Genomic DNA, 22,879 nt, shown 5'->3' with positions numbered 1-22,879 from the left:
CGACTATAAAAAAAAAAAACCCACCTGCTGTCACAGATCAGCTGACAGACACCTCTTGATCCAGACGCAACATTTTCCTCATAGATCGTAATAGTCGAACTCAAAAAGTAAAACCTTTGAAAGCTCAAACAAAACCAAAAAAAAAAAAAAAAAAAAAAAAGACACGGTACCTGGAGTACGAGTGGTTCTGGGTTGAATGCCAAGGTCATGAGCAGCTGCATCCTCTCCGTGTCCTTGAGGTTCTTCAGCAGGAAGCTGCCCGAGTCCTTGGTCTCCGCGTACCTGCGGACGACGCGGTCCAGCAGCCTCTGAGAGGGGCAGTGCACCAGGTCCGACCAGCCCTCCACCACCTCGGGGGTGAGCAGACGAACGTCGCCGTTGATCCGGGCGAACTCGGTCTTGTACATGGCCTGGATGAGGTCGCAGCGCGGCCTGCCCGTCGCCCTCTTGCAGATCTTCTGGTCTATCTCGGCCAGCTCCTGGTTGGAGCCGAGCCGTTTGAGCACCACGCGCCGGGTGCCTTCCCTCGGCTCGCCGTACTGCGCGAAGTAAACATTCTTGACGTTGAACACGTCGAGAAACCGCAGGCGACCCCAGGTCTCGAAGGAAACCTGGCCGTTCATGAACTTGCGACACCAGCTGGTGCCAAAGCAGGCGGGGCACTTGTTGAGGTTGATGAATCGTCTGTCGGTGAGCTCATTCTTCTGGAAGGAGGCGAACAGGTTGTGGGTGTTCATCAACAGGATGACAAACAGTCCCACCACTAACAGGAGCTTCAGACAGCGGTACAGGCGGCCAAGTTTGAGAGGCAGGAAGCGCAGCATGATGGGGGGGCGTGGTGGGGGTGGGGCAGGGGCAGGGGGGGGGGTATTGAGGGACGGGGAAGGAGGAGAGGTATTGAGATGATCGTCAGGGAGCTAACCTCAATGCCCCTCCGTCATGGTGCAAAAAAAAAAAAAAGGGGGGGAGCTTCTAAAGCAGCGGGCAGGGGCGAGGTTGGCACAGCTGCCCTGTGCCAGTCTCCGGCAGTGGCCAGCGCGTCATGTTCTCTCTTCCCGGTGTTCGTGTGCAAACTCGAGCCAGCAGTTCTGAAATCAAGCACAGGAAAAGAAAGCAGAACTCACTACATCATGGAATATATGAAGAAGAAGAAGACGAAGAAAAAAAAAAGGCACCAAACACCCAAATTGTCACTTTGGTCGTAGATAACAATTACAAAAACAACAAGTTTTTTTTTCTTCTTTTTTCCCCCCCTCACCCTTAACATGCGATACCGCCTATAAAACTAAGGGAGCGTCTTCCCCGGTATACGAAATTGTCTCACAAATTTAAATTGCTAGGGTCATTTGAGAGATTTCATTACTTTTTGCGCAGAGATGAGATGGCCCACAGCCAATGCAATAAAGCTGCCTGCGCCCGTTTCAGCTCTTTCTCTTTGGGAAATCAGTTCTCGTATACTCCCCCCAACATAGTAAAAAAAAAAAAAAAGTACGGAGAACAAAGTGTCAGCGATCAAATTGAGCAGAAACGTACAACGTCCTCTCCGAGTACGAATAAAAATGTACAGCACTTGGGAGGATGGTTCCTCAAAGGACTTCCTTCTGCAGCTACGCAAGTGTCCATCACGCCCCCCCCCCACCCGACGCGCAGCAAAATAACTCGCAGCCTGCGCACCTCAACAGTTACACCGAGCTCAGGAATCTGGAGTTTGTTCCTCGCGCTTCAACCGGAGGAATCTCACTTCGCATTGTGAAGAGAGTCACGCTGTGCAAAATTTAACCTTTGATCAGAGCCGCCCCGCTTCGTTTTAATCGCGCTTTGAAGTTGTTTCTTTGAAAATGGCTGGTGTCACTAAAATAACGTCCGTGATCGAGGAGGGAGGGGGGTAAAGGGAAATTGTGAACACCTTCACTTAGCATATTGATGCCAGCAGAGAAGGAAGTGGGAAGAGAGAGCTATCTGTGGAAGAAAGAGACAAAAACATTTTTTTTTTCTTTTCTTCTTCTTGGATCACAGTACGAGAACAAAGCTCTCGGAAAGCCTCACAAGACCCTCATAATGAAGTTGCGTTAGACCCCCCCCTCCCCCTCCAATCAGCTTTTTAGCATTGAGTCTTGTAAGTCGCTTTAAGAAAGACAATGACTTGGGCCATGCAAATTAGCCATCCTCAATTACAGCTCATTAAGACATGCCTATTAGGACAGCTGACTTGGGAGGGCACGGCTAACGAGCAGACACGCTCGTGCGATTAGCGCGCGTGTCGATCGGCTTCCTTGAATTTTGCTTTCAGATCGAAGTGGCCGAGACCCCGGAAAGACGCGAAGGCCAAAGGCAGCCAAGAGAGCAGCGGCTGTTGCGCGAGATGAGCGCCTGTGGAGTGTCAGATAAGAGAGGAATCCACTACTTATTACCTCGTACCTCTGTCTGAAAATACCTTGAGCATATCAGGCCAACAAGTGTAAAAATAAACCATATCCAAAACAGGGGAACTACACACAGCTGCACGACTGTTGTTGTTGTTGTTGTTGTTGTTTTTTTTTTTTTTTTAAAAAGGCAAAGAAAAATACGATTTGAACATTTTTCAGAGTCTTAGAAGAAATTTAAAACCCAAGAAATGCAGCTGAGCATAATACTGAGCGCTTGATTTTCATCTGTGTATCATAAATACGACGGAGATGATGACCGCGTTACTTCACATCTTTTAAATAGGAGGCAGTCCTTAAGTTGTTTCTCAACTCGATTAAAAAAAAGAAAAATATTCCATTCATCTACCATTTTCATGAAGCACAATGATTACGGTTTTAGGCCTTTTAGGCTACAGGACACTTTATGAACATATCGCTTGATGCCCACATTAACCGGAGATATCTCAGAAGCAAAAACAAAAGTACAAAATCATACTTCTTTCATACATTTAGTCTGAAACATCCTTTCGTTGAGCAGGCCAAATAAAACATGAAAAAAAAAAAAACTGTACGGCCACACTTGGTTGACTTAGACAGTACAGCTCCTGTGATAAATGAACCTCAGCCCATTCGAAATGAGCAAACAAGGCGGTGAACACCAGAATTTAATCGTTTCTGGTAAATATTTATTCAAATTCTACAATATATGCATCCGAAACGGGGGAAAAAGAAGATGGATGGGTGACGGGACGGGAAATAACGAAAGCATTTGTGACGGCGCCCAAACAAAACGACTTCAAATGGGAGTCGGCGCCTCGTGTCTTCTTCCACAGGCGGTGGAAGTTCGATGGCCCGAGGGGGAAAACCGAACACCCCGGTGGAAGATCTTTATTCAAGCGTCTGACGCAGGCAGTCACGGCCCAGACACGGCCGGGAGATCTGGGGCGCGCGCGCGCGAGGTTTACCGACGAGCAGGAGTGCTCGACGGACGAGGGAACGTGACCTCGGCGAGGCCAAGACGATGTCCGCCTCTTCGTCCCCGAGAGAGAAAGCAGCGGGGAGGCGGGGCGAGCTTCCGAACGAGACCTGGACACCGCGGAGTAACGAGGCGCGCACGCTGCCGGGTGACGCGGGGAGGACGCGTAGCCGCTTCGTAGCCGCTCCGTAGCCGCTTCCGCCTCGCCGGAGAAAGTGTCCGACCACAATTCCCTCCGCGGCTCCGCCGGGATTACGTCAACAAGCGCACAAACTGCTCAAGCGAGAGATTATCATTTTTCAACTCGCGTTTTCGTTCTGTTCAATGAAAAACAACGGAGGTGCTTTAAATGTCGATGAAATGCACAAAACTCCCTCCTGTGGCTTGTCCTTGATCCTGTGCTTTTGTTCTGGCATTGAAACGGGAGAGTATAGAAATTGAAATGCTGCTAGATTTGAGTTTTTCCTAACCCTCTGCTGCTGCTGCTGCCGCTTCACACACAGTGATAGTGTGAATGAGACGAAAAACATTCTGCTTTATTGGAAGGATGACATGGTAATTTAGGACGGGGATATGTTTCCCTGGTAATTACACCACCAGACTGCTTCTTGGGAATTTTACACCTGCAAAACTGTCTCGTTAGCGCGCCGACTTTCCATCGCCGTGTGCCACCCCACGGACGAGTCGTTGAACAAAACATGCAGAGGGAAAGGCAGACCGAGTCGGGCTCTACGGCAAGGTTGCCTCCTCAGGTTTTTGACGAGGGTAAAGTTCCCGAAATGAAAGCCAGATGCTTTGTATTCCAGCGCAGATGTTACCCACTGGAATAGAAGGGCAGCGCAATTGAAAGCGGTGTTTTCTTTTTGGACAAACCTCATTGTACCCGCAGAAAACTTGTGTTTCAAATTAGCCCCCCTCCGCCCGCCTCCGCCGTTCCTCCGCCACGGTGCCGCTGCGAGAAGGAGCGATGCGCGGTACCAAAGAGGAGTACCCTGTTTGGAATAAGCACCAAATTACCTCTCATCGCGGGCGGCCGAAAGTGGGGTAAGAAAGTTTTTCGGGGGCGAGAGGCGCTTCGACAAAAAAAAAAGAAAAAAAAGGAGGGCAAATCAAAGGACCCCCGACTCCTCATGCATGGAAGATGAGCCTCGCGTTCGAAATGTTCCAAGTTTGGCAGATGTTAAGAGCCGCAAAATGGCTCATTACTGCAACAGAAAAGGCACGAGGTGAAGCAATAGGCCCCATATTGGCTTAAAACAGAATGACAAAGGTCGAGACCGTGGAAGATGACATGGTAATATCCTAATAGTTCAACTTTTATTAAACTTAGATTTTTGACAGAAAAACTCCCGATAAGAAAATGGCGGCTGAAAAGGAAATTTCCTTCTTGAATAATCTTTCCGGCAGCTCATTGTGTAAAACCGGTTTCAGATAATGGTGTTCGAGGGCAAGGCCGCACTCGGGGCCAACGCATTTCCTTGGCCGCACCTGAGGCTAAACTTCATTATGATGTAATGAAGTCAAGCCACACAAGAACATGCTTGATTAATTCCACTGGAAGTGCAAACGTGGGAGTGGGGAAATGCCGGAAGGAGTTCGTGAAACACAGAGAGGAGAGACGTATAACCAATGTACAACTAATGGACAGCAAGATGAGAGAAACTTTTGAGTTATTGCAGTTGCGATTGAAATGACTGAAAATAGATCACTCGAATACAGAGGAGCAGTTCTCCGACTCTGAATGGACGCACACAAACACACACGAACGTGTCTAACCCGCGAGACCGCCGGCATTACCACAAAGCCCCACTCAAAGGCTCGGGGGAAAAAAACCTTCTCTGCCCCCTCCGACCTCTCATCCCGCCCCACCCCCTCCCTCCAAACCCTTACCCCTCTTTCGTTGCAATGTGTGGTTCGAGCCGGAGAGAGGAACTACCGTTGCCAAGGTTATCGACTGAGAGAGTCAATAATGTTTGATCACAAAAACATTCAGCCACAGCCGGATGGCCTCAGTACAGCACACGGGCAGACAGTGATGGATAGATATAAATGACAGTAACATTCGCACGCCTAATGGGAAATTGAGTCCTCACAATATAAGTACCAATTAGCAGCATCCCCACAATGAACATGAGTCCATTCATCTCGGGCCCAAACCAAACGCAAGAGGTTATAATGAGAATATCAATACTATCTGCTTTGCGCCAAAATGACGCAGCTGTTTAAGGAGGAGACACTCGGAAGACTTTCTCTGGATTCTTCCGCTGGTGAGGCGTTTTGTTTTTGTCGAATTTAAACGGCTGCACATTTTCACCACCCGGCGTCTCCCTGCAGAAGTTTGAGAAGCTGCCACGCATTTTAATCTGTCGTTGACGCTACTGCAACGCCAATGAAGTTGCGAAATGCGAAGCTGCACTTTGAACCGATTAGAACAAGGTGCAGTTTAAACAAACAGGAAACATGTTTGACAAGGGAGGAAATGAAATGACCTCACGTCGGCGCATTCATTGTGCACCTCCATCTTTTGGAGAAGTCGCGTTATCCGAGAATGAGTCGGCGAGCTTCGGAGATCACAAACAAACAGCTCCAGTGGGAGCTTTTAGACTACAATTACTAGACGTCCCCCCGCCGAGTACTCAGAAACAGTCAAATCAACCACCAGCAGAATGTCTTAAGTGTATTGGGCTATTTTCTTCATTCCCTTGTCAACTAACCTTGCAGAAAAGGCTCCACAATTAGTCTCCCGTTATGGACAAATTATTTCCAGGCAGCCGATTCTATTCATTAGACTGTAAAGAGAGGTTCCTTAAGACATGTAATAGGCTCTCGTGTAACAGTAGAACTGTTCTGGCAATATATTTTTCCCTTGAAGAAATCAAGGGCAGAAGTTTGCAAAGAGCGTGCAGTCATTATTATGCCACAGAAATCTCATGGTCAAGTCAATTACGCTATTATTCTAAATTACGCTTATATTTTTCAACACCGGAGCCTTTATGTCTGATGGGGAATACGCCTCAACGTGTTATTGCAAACAAGGGCTGCAACTAACAATTATTTGCATTACCATTTAATTGGTTGCTTATTTTCTTGATCTTGATCTATATATTATGAGAAAGTGGTGAAAAATATCTGTAAAGGATGCTCTATAATTGTCTTGATTTGTTGTCATCAACAGTCCCCAAACAAGAGATATTCCGGTTACTATACATCATCTACACCTAAAAGAATCAGACAATAATCAAATCTAAGCAGCTGGTAATCAAGAGAGATTTAGTATTTTTTTTTCATTAAAGATGGCTCAAAACAGATAGTGAATTATCAACATGGCTGAGGATTCATTTTCATTTAAAAAAAAATGTTTATCAACCTCCACAGGGAAGGCAAATATAAAGCATGTCAACCCAAACCAACTGGAAACCTAAGATGCATTGTTTTGTGAGGTCAGAAACTTTCGTTCCAATTCGGTCTGGAACTTTTGTTGTCATACAAAACATGAATGGTCTAAATACGATACCTTCCTGGCATCAACAGTGTTGCTATAATTTAATATGATCTGCATACAGATAAGGTGTACTGGAAGGGCACATTTTTCTCCTCTCAAATTACAAAAAAAAAAAAAATCTGCCTGGCTGTAAAGTAGACGCTGCATCATGGCACTCTGTTGCAGTGGTGTGCATTTTTTTTAATTTTTTAAGTTGCATTCAGAAAGCTATAATCTACATGGCACATCAAAAATAAAAAAAAGATTAAAGGGCAACATACTGCGCTTTGATACGCCACAGATAGTTGCGCCGACACCAAAAATGACACCACCGCCACTAATAGTGGCAATAATATGCTTCCCGTCAGCACAGCGTGGGGCATCTGATAAGAGACTATTTATAAAGAAGAAAAAAAATAAATAAAATAAACAGTATTTTATTATTGTATTTTATCTTATGACTTTATCGTCTCGTAGGTCGCAACGGTGACGCTCAAAGTCTCCAGCATCCTCCTCGAGAACAATCAGAAAATCTACGAGAGGTTTTTTGTTGTTGTTGTTTGTTTGTTTGTTTGTTTGTTAATTAAACCAGTCGAGTCTAGATTTAAACGTAAAGGCGACTCCTGAAAGTCCCAAATGTGCCAGATCACATTAAAAAAAAAAAAAAAAAAAAAAAAAGAGTTACGGGTTCAATGCTTAACAAGAAGAAACAACTGCGGAACAAACCTGAGACTTTCCCCCTCTGTCTCTGTCTCTGTCTCTGTCCCCGGGTCTGTAGTAGTGAAGCGGGTTAGAGCTCAGTTGATATCATTTCTTCAAAGTTGCGGAAACGACGGATACTTCAAAAACAGCCGCCGACAAAATATCTTCGGTCCAAAGCCGCGTTTTCCTCCGGTCCCGACCGAAGATCTCTCACCGGGCAGACTCGCACGGGCTTCCCATTTTCTTCTTAGGGGGTTTGTCGGGTAAATATCGTAAAGCCAAGCCGCTAGCCTGCTAGCTGCCGAAATAAACAGTTGGGATGTCGAGTCTTTTAACTCTTCACGTACCGAGTCTTTTCCGAGTGGACGACGCGGTCCTCTTCGCCAAAGGACAGCGGCGCCGACGTTTGTTGCATTAACGTCCGTATCCGTCCGCTTTGGTTGCGAGTCCCTTTGTGGTCGCGGAATTGCCTCTCTCCTCGCTCTCGCATGCAGCTCGCTCACTCCTCCTCCTCCTCCTCCTCTCCGACACCACAATGGGTTCTGTTTCGGCTCTTTTCAACACCAGCCTCTTTACTCTTTACGACATCCGCTCTCTGTTTGCGGTCGTGGTTGCTAAGCGATTATTCTAATATTGTCTCGTCTGGAACACCGCCCCCCCCCACCCCCTCCACTCCCCTCCCTCCCCCTCCCCCCCACACCAATGCAAAGTTTGCCCAAATTTCTATTTCCCCCCCCCCTCTCAGTGCTTTCATAAAATAAATAAATAAATTAAAAAAAACTATATTGTATTTAAAATAGGAACTTCATAAAAAAATTTTTTTTAAAAAAACGTGTTTTTTTTTTTTTTTAAGATTACCAGGCGGCCCAATTTAATATAATTAAATAGAAACGGAATGCTGAAAATGGTTATTAAAAACGCATCAACACCAATCTTTTACAAAGCGGAATAGAAAAACTGTTGGAGCTTTATCAGACAATATAATCAATTAAAAAAAAAAAAACTGCACACTGCCAATTGCATCTGTAATTCAACCGCGTTAAATTCAGGGCAACACTGATTGACACTAGGTATTTCGAAGCTACTGCATATGTAGACTATTTTCAAAATTTGTATTACTTTAAATTTAAAAACATGATTTAATCAGTAAACTTTTAATAACCTGTGACTCCTCCAGAATAATCAACTCTGCGTGCATTAGTTTGTATCTTCTGCCATCTGCTGGACTCTGGGACAATAACAAAAATAAACACGTGTTACCTTCAAATACTTTCAAAAAATACCGGAAAATTATCATGGCACAATTGTTTTTACTGGTACTGGCAGCAAAAAAAAAAAAAAATAAAATAAAAATAACGTCGTGCGTCTCGATTTGTAAAATAAAACTGTTCAAACAAATCTTTCTTTGATTGTAATTTTTGTTTTACATCAGTGGGCAAAATATTACTGCCGTTGGTCTGGCGTAAAAGCGTTAAAGAGAAAGTAGAAATTTCCGAGTTGTATTTGAAGGCAGCACAAACTCAAAGGTTGCTGTTACGGATGTTGCCGCCGATGAGTTGAATTGTTTTAGAAAAGTTTGGCCTTGCATGCCAGCAGAAGATGCAGCACTTACTGCAATTAGCTCGACACTTCTCTCCATTGTCAGTGTGTTGAAGATTTAAACTGTCTCATGACTCATACATTTAACAGGAGGGGCAACGTTTTATAGTTGTTGGTGTTTTGTTTTTTTTACGTCTTCAATATTGGCGCCAAAGCGACGTCACATGACGTCATATGTTTGCAGTTTGAATGGCAGGATACGTAAAGGTATGATGTAGGTTGCTGCATAGCTATTTGACATATAACTGAGTGATTGTTTGGCTTTATGATGATAAAATGGTGTCTGACTCAACCTTTTGATTCCTTCTGATCCATCGCATTGATTGCCAGGTAGTTCCAGATATCCTACGATCAAGCCGTGTACACGACGCATGCGATATTTAACAGTTCACAGTTTCTGCAATGTTTTATCACAGCATGTAATATAGTTGTACATATGTGGGACATTTGTGTCCTTAGTGTAGGCTGTGGGCTACTTGTCTTTTTATTCTTTCATTGGACTCTTCAGAATTTATGTGTTTTTTTTTTACAGCATACTATATGGTATATATACTTTTTAAAGATTTTATAAACATGTATGTTCTCTCGAATGTAAGTATTTCTTTTTTTTTCTAATCGCTGCAGGTGTGTTTGTGGGGCTCGCCGTGAGGTGCTTGTGGTTTGACTGAACCGCTCCTCAAATCTTGACGGTCAGCATCACATGGGCAGTGCTACAGACATGTTGGAAATATCAATCAAAGATGTTTACTGGTCTCAACCCCTCATTTGGTAACTATGGCACTTAAATTGGACCTTCTCTGCAAATATACAGCAAAAGCAAATATTTTATTTGGATAAGCACTGCGAACAGTGAAACTATTTGTCATAATAAAACATTTGCTTCTAAAAGCTGCGTTATCAAAAGCGCACTAGGACCGCATCTGAAAAATAACCCTACAGTATACAGGATGCGTTTTTTTTTTCCTCCCCTAATGTGATTTTATATTGTCTGAAATAACTTTGGTTCTTCATTGGTTTTCCTTTGATCAAATCTATATTCAGCCCTCTGTGTATGCTGAGTATTTACAACAGGATCCTCTAATGGTTCTTAGTTATTGGTTTTCCACTAAATTACTTGCATGGTCTGTTTGTTATTAGAAAAGCACGAGAGTGGTGGTACAGAGAGAAAGAGGGCAGGAGAGCAATTTAACCTGTATTAGGATTTTATTAAGGAACAGATAGGGGAGATTACATTTTCAGGTGTGCTGTGCAGACAAGGGGAAATTGAATTTAAAAGACTATATACCGATACAGTTCTACTTATGTAGAGCAGATTATTAATACACAACAAAAAGATTTATATGAAGAGTATTGTTAAAAGTGTATTCCTGCCAACGCCTACAGTTACAAAACCCAATTTATTCTTTCTTGAAATGATCCTCTCAAGACATTTTTCTCATTGTATTTACATGCTGCATTCTCATAATGAGATACTCTTGCAAGTGATAGTGCCGGCAGATTGTTCTGCCCTGCAGGGGAGATGTGAAATAGATAGTAAGGTGTCTCAAGGGACAAATGCAGCTTTTTCCTCGTAGATAGACATGGACAGCTCAAACTGTGACACAGAACACAGTAATGGAAACATGGAAATGGACTACCTTCTTTTATACAGCGGAAAGGGTTGTGATCAGGTAAATAATACAGCAAAACATCAAATACTGTGTATTTATGTAAATGACTTTGTTTTTCTTCCCTCACTATCACCTTTGATGTGGAGGGAGTTTTATGTTTTTGAAATTTCTAGTTTTAGCTTCTACATACAAGGATGTATTTATTTGTATGTCCGTATTAGTTTTGTCATTGAGGTGCAGCTAAAATAATACTATGACTGGACTTTAAGCTACAGTGCTCAAAAACCAATCATTAATCATAGCAATTATTTGTTCAAAAGGAATTAGTCAGTGGCTGTAATATCGGCTGAGTAGAAGAACCTAAGCCCTGAGAGGCACTTTCGGGTTGTCATTCGTTTTATTTTATTTTTTTCCAGCTTCCTCTTATATTTTAGCGGCGCAATCAGAGGGATTTGTCATATCAAAGAAGCCAAACAATGAGCCTGAGCTTCAGCCACACAATCCCCAACAAGCATAAGAAAATTGACATTGTAAAATTTATTTTCTTTTTTTTCTTTTTTCTTTTGATTTAACCCGAGAGACAGCAGGTAGTGATCCATGAACGCTGCAAATCATCCAGGCCAAGTGCAACTCTTCATTAATGGCTTGGACTCTTTGGCCCCTTTTGAATGCAGAGGTCTCATTAGCAAACCAGCAGAGGCTACCACAAAGGCCATTACATCGGTCAGACTGCTCAGTGTAGCCTTCACGCCATTAAACCTGATGCATACGGGGGACCTAGCAGGGAGAGATAAGGATTTCATTGCATTACTGAGTCCATTATGTGCCGCTGGGGAGTAAGGCATTAAAGTTTGTGGTCTGATTAAATTTAGGGCTGCTTGGCTGAAGAGGCAATTAGTGTATACAACACACCTCCATCGTGGACTCGGGTGCAGGTGGCCCTTAGAATACAAACCACCAGAATATGCATAATTTATTGAATACAGTGTCTGTATTAGTCTCTGTTATGCAGTTTTATATTTGTCGTACACAGCTTGCATAGATGAAAAAAATACATATATATTGCGCTGTCTGGGAAATTGCAGCCACAGAAAAATAATTTATACTGAGTCGGGCTTGAAGACTGGAGCAATTTGTAGCTCTAGCAATCACTTCAGCTTCAAATTACTGCGAAAGCACGGTGGCTCTCCAAACTTTACAGGGTTTTTACAGCATTGGAAATGGTAATTAAAAAAAATGCAATCTTCCACATACTTCCACATGCATTGGAGTAAATGTTCACCAAAATGCAATGTGTCCTGGAAATAAGCCATTTATACAGGCAGGCCTATTTTCATTCGTCCAAATATTCATGCTATTTAGGCTGCTGCAACATTCGATCTGTTTTTTTAAAGCTAAATCCAGGTCGTTCTTAAAGGTCCGTGACCACAGTGATATTTCATTAAGCGAAATCTCTCCACATATCTTGGACTCGAATTGAATCGAACCTTGATTAAAATTTCAGCAATGTACAGAGACCTTGTGGGAAAATCAGGAAAAGGGTAGCATTAGTTTTGATCTGGATTAAACATTACTGGCATTTGATCCTCAGAATATACCCACAATAGACATAAAAAAGATTTGAGGAAGACGGACATGAAAGGCTACCTTTCTGAGCGGCTCGCATTGCATCACATTGGCTAGGATCAAAAACAGACAGAGAAAGTAGAAGTATACGTACAAAAAAAAATCTTTGAACTCTGGTTCGTGTTTGTGTTGAAGTTAATTTAGGTTTTTAGCAGCTTAGATTTTGTTTAATGTTAACTCATCTGTTATCTGAAAAAAATAGTGGTTATAACACTGGGTGTTACTTATTCCCTCAAATTCTAAGAGTCTCTATGGGGAAGTCTGACACAACCAGTTAGACTTCTCATGTTGTGTTAAGCTTTGCTTTAATCAGTCTGAGTCAGGACACTTGGACGGCATGCTAATGCAGTGCGCAGTTATTATATCATCAAGCATCTGAGGGCTGTATGATGATGTAATGCACCATAGCTGCCAGGCTAAATCTTCAAGGTTGATTGCGGAGAAGAATTTGTAGTGTTTAACATATTATTTAAGTACTCTTAAACATCCAGCTAGGTGGGAACCTAGCTTTCAGTATTGTACAATGTTCATGGGTGGAAACAAACAAAAAAAGAACAAGCATGAACTTTGGTCCTGTAGCCTGCAGTCACACATTTTCCTCTTTTCCTTTTGATGACATGTTATGGTTCTTTTTAACGGAGCAAAGACACGGTTGTCATGGCACCTGCAGGCGCTCGTGACATTGTGATTCAAAGAAAAAAGAAACGGGTGCCTGTCTGCCAAAACGGGGCTGCTGAAGTTGAACGACGTGTGTGTAATCTTGTCTGTCAGTCAGTAAACAGAGTCCTCTTGCTCCCCGCGGAGACCTGTCAGTCACCAACACAACAGCTCGGTCTTTTACAGGAGACCTTTGATCCGGAGGTCCTTTCCAATCTGTTCCTGCCACCCATCATCTTCCGTGCAGCTCGCACCCTTAATCAGGTGAGACTGCTGCCACGACATGCCTCCAGGATGGGGAAAAAAAACAAGTTATGTGGGGGCTGGTCCTTTTATACGGGGTCCTCCATCAGTTTGAAAAAGTACGACCGTGTGGTGCATTCTACTGTTTTTTTTTTTTGGTATAAAATTGAAGTTGATATTTGTTTCATGGGTGTTGCTGATTGGATTTCCTTTTAAATGGTGTTCTAGGAAGGACTCATTGAGAATCTGGGATCTGTTCTGACCTGTGCTTTCTTGGGTACCACCATCGTGTGCATAGGGTAAGTAATCTTTGTTCATTTACACAACTGAACACAACAAAATTACCCACAAAAGTCAGGGTGTACAGAAGTAAGAGACTAGCTGAGGTACCAGATAAGTGGGCATGAGTTAATCTAAGACAGTTTAGTAACAATAGCACAAGTTTTTTTGGTTTGGTTTACGGACAAAATTTAAATTCATTCGTAACATACAGCATATCAGAACTTGTTTTAACACAGTACACATAGTGAAGCATGTTCTGTAATTAAGAAGATAAGAGAGTAGAAAACAAGAAACTAGAAATCTGAATTGTATAAAGAAACAATAACAAATGTGTTAAAGGTACATTTAGACGCATATCATGTTTGGAAAGTGCCAGAGAACTTCAGGTATAATTAATAATATGTTGCTGATAGTCAATAGACATTGACCAGTGTAATGTAACATTTGTAAAATTATTAGATGTGTCTTTTACACTATAATATGTAATAAGCATGAATTGTTAAAGCACAGGGCTTTTGCAATTGGTAGAGTTAATAAAATCAGTAATAGTTATACACTATTTTCTACAATATTTGTGGCTCACAAACCAAAAGATAACATTTTTAAAGATGTCATACATTTATTTGTAAGGAGTTTTATGCTTCTGTCCCAAAACATCTACAATTACCTATATATGTGTATATCTTTTTTTGTTGTTGTTGTTGCTGCGAGCAGATGTTTTGCAGCTGCGAGTAGGATTTCTATTTGCTTGGTTGTAGAGGCATTTACTCAAAGCGGGAGAAGCACAGGTATAACTGATAACATGAATTAGGGCTCTCTAAGCGTCCCTGCAAGCCATTCCAGTGTACCGGCGTGCACAATAGCAGGACGGTGACGCTGACTCACAGGAACTGGAGCCATCGTTAAGGCTATTAAGTACACCTGTGTGTTTTTTTTAATTTACCGTGACAAGTCCAAACATCTCTTCCAGGTCTGCAGTGTACTGAACCGAGCTGGAGTAGGTTATATGGTAAGGGGGGAAACATCGACAGTACTTGGGCGTAGCGCTGCTATTCTGTCCTGACAAAGCTAGATGGCACTCTCACACTGTGGAGGGAGTCGTTTCAAACAGCTGCTATGCACTGCTGCATATGAAAACCTCATAACTCCAGTTTTGCTATCTTCCAACTTTTACCTCAAGATCTTCTATGATCAGAAAAATTTAACAGTCCTTGATATTCTGACTACGTTTGATGAAAAGCCTTTTTTTGAAGCCACAATGTGAAATGTAATATTCATATTGCTCTGATATTCAGAGCCTTTTAAAGCCACTGCTTGGTTTGATTGTTACCTATTGTGCTTGTTGTTTATTTATAAATCATTCCCCACTCTCTAATCATTTGATTTTCAACTAATTGGAGATTTTATCTGTGGTTAAAGGTGCACTTTAGATATTAGCTAGAATTCTCCAAACTGATATGAAAACTGTTTCAAAGATTGTTTTCTTTCCTCACTTCCCTTCCTATCTTTTTTTCCCCCCATCTATTAGTCCTTCCCCTGGAACACCATTTGTCAAACCTCGTTTTGACGTGTTGGGTCATGTGCACTTTCCCTGACGCTGAGGTACCAGTCCTGGCCAATCCTGTTGCTTGTTAAGCAAGTCTGTCACATCCCAGAGGGAAAAGACAGTGTCATGAGAGTGGGAACCTTACTGACTCGATCCACCAACTACATCCTCTTTCTGTCTTTCGCTATCTGTGTCTCGCTATCTCTGTTTGTCTCCATGTCTCACACACACGCACACATGCACACACACACACAATGCATGCCATCCCTCTAACTTCAAGTGTCCCTTTAAGATACATCAATAAGACAGCTTAGTTGCTTGACCTGAGGACACTGCTTTAAATCCTGGCCATAGGGGGTAGGCCGTGCGCTGTCACCATGGTAACAGAGTTATGCCAATGGACAGAAAGCATCCCCCCAGAGGACACTCTGGCATTCAGAGTTTTATGGGATGCTTCACACTAACGGGATTAGTACTTAACATACATCAGTTTCACTCAAGAGTGGGACTGCAGTGCTGAATGCTGAGTAGACATTTTTTCAAGTTTTTACTTGAAGTGTACATCAGTTTTAAAAGGGAGATAATCAAGGTTTGCATTTTGGTAAGGTTCGACTTTAGATTTATTTTAGTAGCCGGCTCCAGAGCTGATAAAAAATACTGCCTTTGTTTATTTCTGTCAGAGTGCCCTCCACAAAATGTTTTTTTTTAGTCTTTCAGATGATTCTGTGCACACACACACACACACACACACACACACACACACACACACACACACACACACACACACACACACACACACACACACACACACACACACACACACACTCACAATTCTTATGGCCCTCTATTATGTCGGAGTGCATACCATGTGATGAAAGGATGAAAGGGGTAGAGACGGACAGGTGCTAAAATAAGATGTCTAACGAGAGTATCTGTCGTGTGTGTGTGTGTGTGTGTGTGTGTGTGTGTGTGTGTGTGTGTGTGTGTGTGTGTGTGTGTGTGTGTGTGTGTGTGTGTGTGTGTGTGTGTGTGTGTGTGTGTGTGTATCAGGTAGATGTAGGATTAAGGGAAGCGCAAGCCCATTTACATAAATGTGGTTAGATTAAATGCCACTCAGCGCAGTCACAGATTCGTGTGTCCACTTGTGCTAAGCAGCCACTGCCTGGAAACGGGTCACCTCACCTGCTGCTCGCGTCTGGCCCCATTACCCAGCCTACTCTGTGGGAAGCCCTGCTGTGGTTAGAGGGATGAGTGGCAGTGACCTCACTGCGTTTCCTTCTGTGTGCTTGTCCTCAATCCCACGGCCTGCATCTACGGCTTCACCAGACTGATGGTGCTGTCGGGCCGAGCCGCTGCCACTGACCCAGGTAGTTGACCTCAAGGAATTCCTACAATAACTCTTATCACTTCCAATGGCAGCCTTGATCTTTTTTTTTTAAACACTTATGGTTTTATATAAATACAAATCTGTGATTCCTGTAGCAGATTTCCACTCACCTTTACAAGCCTTTTTAAGACCTTGCGTTTTTCAAAATGAAAGGTGAGGCACTCGCTCACAGTGAATAGAGTCACAAGGATCTGCCTCAGAGATTCAAATGAATCAAAGAAAAAGACACCAAAGTCTTAAAACATCAAGATCAATAATGTGTTGTGATTTAAAGCAGCTGCAGTTTCCGGGTCTTTATTTGGTATTGAAGATGAACAGTTACCATATTAGATAATAAATTTAAATGAGTTTAACCTGGCTGATACTGTTCTTTCACACCTCGTTGTGCTCACACAAGGTGTAAAACTGAGATTGACAGCCAGAGCTATCGATAACAGAGAGTGCTAGCCAAGCCTGTAGGAACAAAGTCACAATGCCCTCTCAGTAGATGCAACTGCTTTAAATTCGCGGCACCTTTTTCACTAAATGGAATACGCACAGTAAAATCTGTGTTCTTCAAGAGCAGTCAAGTGGGATGTCGTAAGGCATCCTGTGACGACGCGACGGTGTCAATGTTAATGTCCTCATTTGGTAATGCATTATTTATACCAATAAGTGGTTGATCTGGGTGAGTGTCAGAGAGGAGCTGTAGATTATGGCGCAGCTGTCAAACTGACTGATGTTATTTTGCCACGCCACGCTGGGTTCATCCCCTCCGACCCCAGCACACTCGTCACTTTGATTAGAATCACAGTGCAACGCGTTGATGGCCAAAACGCAGAGAGCCCGAGGCCATCTCCGTCTCACGCCGTCCAAATATAGCACTGGCTCTCTGGTTTTTGGGAGAACTAAGCCATTCAAGTTTACCTGTTCATTTCTCTTCCTTGTACATTTTCATTTGCAGCAGCAAAAACACTCCAGAAAACAGCGACATGTTTGCTTACACAGAGACACAAAGTCACCGGCACTCTCAGAACACTTTAGCACAGAGGAAATAAAACTATTTATCCACGTCATAATGCTTGCATGACAGCTCTCTGCTTGTGCTGCTGACTCATCGTTTAAGTGCTCAACTAAATCACGTTGTAAATGAAATGATGCAGAATGTTGTGAACGTCATCAGGAGTTGGGAGCCAAGCTTTGAGTGAAATTGAAGCCAATTGTATTTTGCCACTTTGTTTACACTGGACTATTGAATGTAAGGGAGATATTTAAAGGTCAGGTTCTCACTGCAGGTCAGTGCAGCAGCAGGTAGCAAGCAACAGAAGCCCAGTATACGTGCATGTTAATGTATGATAATGTCTCTGCGCATATGTTTTAGGCACGTGCACTTTCTTATCCATCTCACAGTATCATCAGGGAGGCATCTGATTGATCCCAAATTTTATCCAAGGATTAAGGATCCCAGAGATCTAGCCAGAGCCATAAAGAAGTATCTTCAGGGGGTCCTGCAACAGACAATTTGGCCCCGAATGTAATGCAGTCAGTCTGGTATTACATGATAAGAACGGCTAAATCCACAAAAGCGCTGTAGCACGTTGCTCGGAACAAAGTACCTCCCATGTAGCTTGTGTCCTGGGTACACTTTCTCTGCTCGTCGCTTATATGAAGTTAAGTGATGAATAAAAACTACATGTGGCATTATTTTGAAAGCATCATCGCTTTACATTTAATTCCTAAAAACGGAGATGCCGCTGCCACTGAGGAGACTGAAGTCACGTCTTCTGTATAGTTTTCGGCAAATTTACTCACCTGGGGAGGATTTTATATCTCGCAAATATAGAGAAATAATTATATGTTGTGAGCTTCGGATGAATCTGATATTATTTCGAGTCTGTAGCTGTAAGCAAAACAGTTCAATTAAATTGATATGAAAAGATTTAGTTTTTCCTTCAAAATTATATACCTGTCACTGTGCAGGGTTCGTTAAAGCAGCATTTAGACCAAACTTTACAGAATATGCTTATGACTGCCTTTTCAAGCAGGTGACTTGGCACTGTCTGGAGTTTTGGATTCATTTACTCAATGACAAAATCCTGGATATAGCAACGTGCTGATGAGCACAGTTACCTCAAAGGGGGATGTATTCCGGTTCTGTTCCTGGCCTCTTTCTTGCAGAATTACATGTTCACCCCTTGTTTGGAGTCCTGTCTCCTGCTCCCAGCATGTGTGGTAGACAGACTCCAGCATCTGCCGACTGTTAAAATTGATACTCTTTACATAATCGCCCACCGCAGTGTAGCCACGAAACCTGTTCATCTCAGAAAAAGACACACGGTTCAGGTCCCAAAGTTGAACGCCCGCTGCGCTGCATCCTCCGGCCTCAGGGATGGTAACACAAGGTCGGTGAAACCCTCACTTAACTTCTCAAAGGAAATACTTTTTTTTTTTTTTTTTTTTTGCACTGCAGTCGCTCCTTTCATCTTTGAATTTGTATTTATTTATTTATGTATTCAGTGGTTCTCTCGACGTGGACTCTGCACATACATATTTCTTTTAGTACGATAGAGTAAAAAATGATACCACAGTTGGAAATGACTGGTTACATCTGCAGTCGCGGGCCAGATGTCAGTCGTGACTACCAAGATTTAAAGTAAATGATAAAAAACAAAACAAAACAGTGAGGCACACTGAAGGTGTCGACATACACGTGACTTACCAGAATTATTCAGACCATCCTCACCTAAAACACGTCTGTACTGGTCCTCTATGCAGGCGCTTTCACTTGTCCCACACTTACATTTACTGCAAACCTCTAGTGGTTCTCGTAATTTGAACGGCAGCAAAGGAGGAAGTCAGGTGACGGAGTATGAGGAGTGACAGAATCCATGTAGGGAAGAGGATGCACGTGGTTGGATGGATTAAACACAAGACGCTTTCCCAGGACACCACTGATCCTGTCCTGTATGAAACTAAGAATCAATGTCGGATTGTTTTCACTTTGGTACACAAGTTAACTTGCCTGAATACAACCAAATTGCAGCAATTTCTCAGTGTTAACTGCATGTTTACTATTGTTACGATGATGTCAACGGTCCAATATGTCACTCTCCAGTGGTCATACATGTAGTTTTGGCAAATGTGTTGGTCCTGTAGAGGGCGATGAAAACACTTGTGTTGTTTTGGGAGTCTTTAAAAATAGACCCATGTTGTCCTTTCGGCATGAGGACATGTTTGAATTATTACAACATCATACACAGAATTAAGGGATTGTTATTGCCGCAGAGGAGCAGCACCAACACATTTAGGCATGTAGAAAAACACGGACAGGCCACAATGACTATTTACTAAGCCCATACTTCTACTTTTATTTAACCAGACATGCTTAAACATATAATGTGCTATTAGTAAGACATCAACAGAGATAATAACTATTACTAACAAAAGAAAGACCAGCATGTCAAGTTCTGTAATATCTAGAATTTCTGTAAGGCTCTAATTATTCTGGATTATTATTATTATTATTATTATTATCATAAGGTTATTAGAATAAGTGGAGATCTTCTCCTGACACAGCTCAACTACTGTGTGTTTCAGAGGAAACTAAAAAGTGTTAGTGGTTCACTTCAAACATGTAATTCAGGCTGATGAAAGACTTTTCTGCCGTGGTCTTGTGTCTCTTGATTGCCTAAATTTTTTTTAGCACTCATAAGTCATACTTCTTTTTTTTTTTTTAAACACAGAGCTGGGGAGATTACAGTAATTCCCTGTTGACTCTTATCTCCTTCCTAATGCATCACTTTGAGTATTATATCTGCCTAATTTGCTCAAATCAGCAAGCAAATCCCATGCTCTCTGACTAAGATGGTCGTGAGCTTTGCCTCTGCTAAACCTCTGCAGCTGGGTAATTTGACCTAATAAGGCTTCCATTCGACCCTTTCAACTGTATTATGTCGGAAATAATTGTCTACTCTCTCTACCTTATGGTGTTGCTGTGGAAACTGATGAACACTTGACAGCTGTAGGACGGGGTTGCCATGACAACACAGCCAACCCGCACCCTCGCGAGTTTGTGGTGTGGGGAGAGGGTGGGTGCTTTTTTTTTTTTTTTTTTTTTTTTTTCCTTTCCTTTCCTTTCCTTTCCTCATCTTGCAGTGTGAGTGGTGCACGACACGCTGTCATCAGCCAGGCATTATGGGCGCAGGGAGATGGAACAATCCTGACTCCGGGGCCTACCTCACTCTCCAGATAAAGGATTTTTTTCCCCGACCAGGGAAGAGCTTTAAAGCTGTCAAAGACCAAAGAACCAGATCTGTCAAAACAAGTCCTGAGGCGGCTCTCTTGCCGCTGCACGTATTGTCAGTCTGGTCGTATCCTGGGTGTCTTGCCGTGACCGGCCCGGTATTTGCTCTACGGGGCCAAACATCGCTCTCAGACTTGACTCATTATTAATTTCACAAATTTCCCCGATACTAATTTGGAGGATTGTTTTTGCATCTTAGTCTCAACAAGTGGAATATTATTCCACCAGGAGCTGTTATGGTTCTGCATATGATATTGTCTGGCCTTCAGAGGACACCGCTCAGAGTTGCTGTATTCCTGCTTATATGCTTGCAAATGTGTGCGCGTATGTGTTTATGAGTGTATATTTCTCTTTCCCCATATCTGACATTGTTTTGTATTATGATAATTTTGTTTTTTTCTTGTTTGGAACACAGGGCGGTTTCTTTTTCTGGCTGTTACAGTGCAGATTTGTGCCAGTTTTTCTATCTATTGCACCTATCTCCATATAGTTTTGTGTCCGTCTTTCTATCTATGTCATCTAGTCTAATGTAAATCAATCAACAGTATCAGTGAACGTAATACAAACAATTCCACAGCTGATATCTTGCAGGAGATACTTGAGGTGCCTGGAAGTGTGGAGCTGACAGGCCACGTCACCGTCCCGTCAATGTCAGTATTCTCCTTGTCACTCAGTGTCAACGCTCAGCCGTCTTGCGGTGCCGAGCATGTTGTGTGTTTTTGTGTGTGTGTGTGTGTGTGTGTGTGTGTGTGTGTGTGTGTGTGTGTGTGTGTGTGTGTGTGTGTGTGTGTGTGTGTGTGTGTGTGTGTGTGTGTGTGTGTGTACTCATTCATATGCTCGGCATCTTCCACTGGATATTTACTGTTGGTGAACTCACCGTGGAGTTCAACTCATATTTCTCTCGGTAGATACGATGTGTTTTGAGAGACTCAGCTGTATGAATTCATGAGAAATGAATTGTTCATACTTTTTATTAGTTTTTTATTAGTTGCATTTTTAACTGTAAGAGTAACAGTCACTGGAAAGGACAATGATCAGGACAGCCCTGCTTCCTGGTCTTTCTCCTTAGCAGACATAAATATTGTCTTTTCCAAAGCACTGTGTATTTTCTTAAGCCTGGGCTGAACAAGTCTTTGCTCAGTTACGTTGCTCTGGCTGTTCCAAATGTCAAAAATCCACATTGCACTGTTGTCAATGTGCTGATGTGTCCTGTCAGCTTTCACTGTGACTCTTACGTTAATTCCCCTGGTTTCTGCTGTTTGTAGCAGCAGAGGTGAGACTCCAGGCCCCTTTTTGCTGTGTGATTAGCAGAGGATTTTTTTTTTTTCTGTTAATTTACGAATTATTACACTCCCTGTAGTCTTTAACCGAAGTAATTCTTCAGTTTTATTTAGTTTTTTGTTTTAACTCTCCGTCCTCGGCCTATTGTCAGAACTGCGCGTGGAACTGATCTGCACACCCTGCTGTTTGGTGAGATCGTCCTAAATGATGCCGCGGTCATTGTCCTGCCACAGTGAGTACCCCGCTGTAGCATTTGTCTCGGCTGTCAGAGCGGAATATATTTCAAGGTTTATTTGTGTGGGAGTTCACGCTTTTTATTTTTTCCAACTGGTATTATGGGGGCGTCTGTGTGGGAGAAGGAAGGCTGAATGGATGCTGCAAGCTTCATGGAAAAGGGTGTAATTGGCAAAACAGCACGAGTGCCTCGGATACTATGCGGTGGACTGCGTAAGCGAGTTGCCTCCAGCACTGTCAGCATCTCATTAAGGTACTCAGTGGAGAGGCTCACTGCCGGAACATACACACACTCCCAGCTAACGAAGTTGGCCAACACGGCGACCGTCAAATTCAAACAAAATACAGCATAAAATCCTCGGAAGCTCGGTGAAGTGGCCGTGATGAAGTCACGCCTCGTCCGTGCATTACAATTCCTTCATTCTTTTCCTTCTGCTTTCCCCTTTTCTCCACAACTGCGCTCAGATAAGCATGTTTATCCTGCACACACACATTGCAGTCATTGTCTGCTCTATTTACGCAACGCAAGTGCACGAAGCCAGTCGAGTAGACCTGCTAACAGATGGTA

At 42.9% G+C, this 22,879-nt stretch overlaps 1 protein-coding gene across 3 annotated transcripts in view; it reads right to left on the bottom strand.

The window, feature by feature from the left end:
- Nucleotides 1-7,623, bottom strand: part of dipk2ab (divergent protein kinase domain 2Ab) — a 41,030-nt gene extending 33,407 nt beyond the window's left edge. For all 3 annotated transcript variants that reach the window (XM_069703548.1, XM_069703550.1, XM_069703549.1), the window contains exons 1-2: nucleotides 7,589-7,623; nucleotides 171-1,088 (exon numbers count right to left, since the gene is read on the bottom strand). In XM_069703548.1, coding sequence (XP_069559649.1) covers nucleotides 171-824 — 654 coding nt within the window. In that variant the 5' untranslated portion in view covers nucleotides 825-1,088; nucleotides 7,589-7,623. The remainder of the gene's footprint in view (nucleotides 1-170; nucleotides 1,089-7,588) is intronic.
- Between the last annotated feature and the right edge of the window lie 15,256 nt (nucleotides 7,624-22,879).

The sequence above is a fragment of the Brachyistius frenatus genome, unplaced genomic scaffold, assembly GCF_029030835.1.
Source record: "Brachyistius frenatus isolate BFR_SWC_R1_liver_20210118 unplaced genomic scaffold, ASM2903083v1 Contig_47, whole genome shotgun sequence".
In the NCBI taxonomy this organism is placed as follows: domain Eukaryota; kingdom Metazoa; phylum Chordata; class Actinopteri; family Embiotocidae; genus Brachyistius; species Brachyistius frenatus.
The sequence above is the reverse complement of the archived record's forward strand: the minus strand, read 5'-3'. Positions and strand labels throughout refer to the sequence as shown.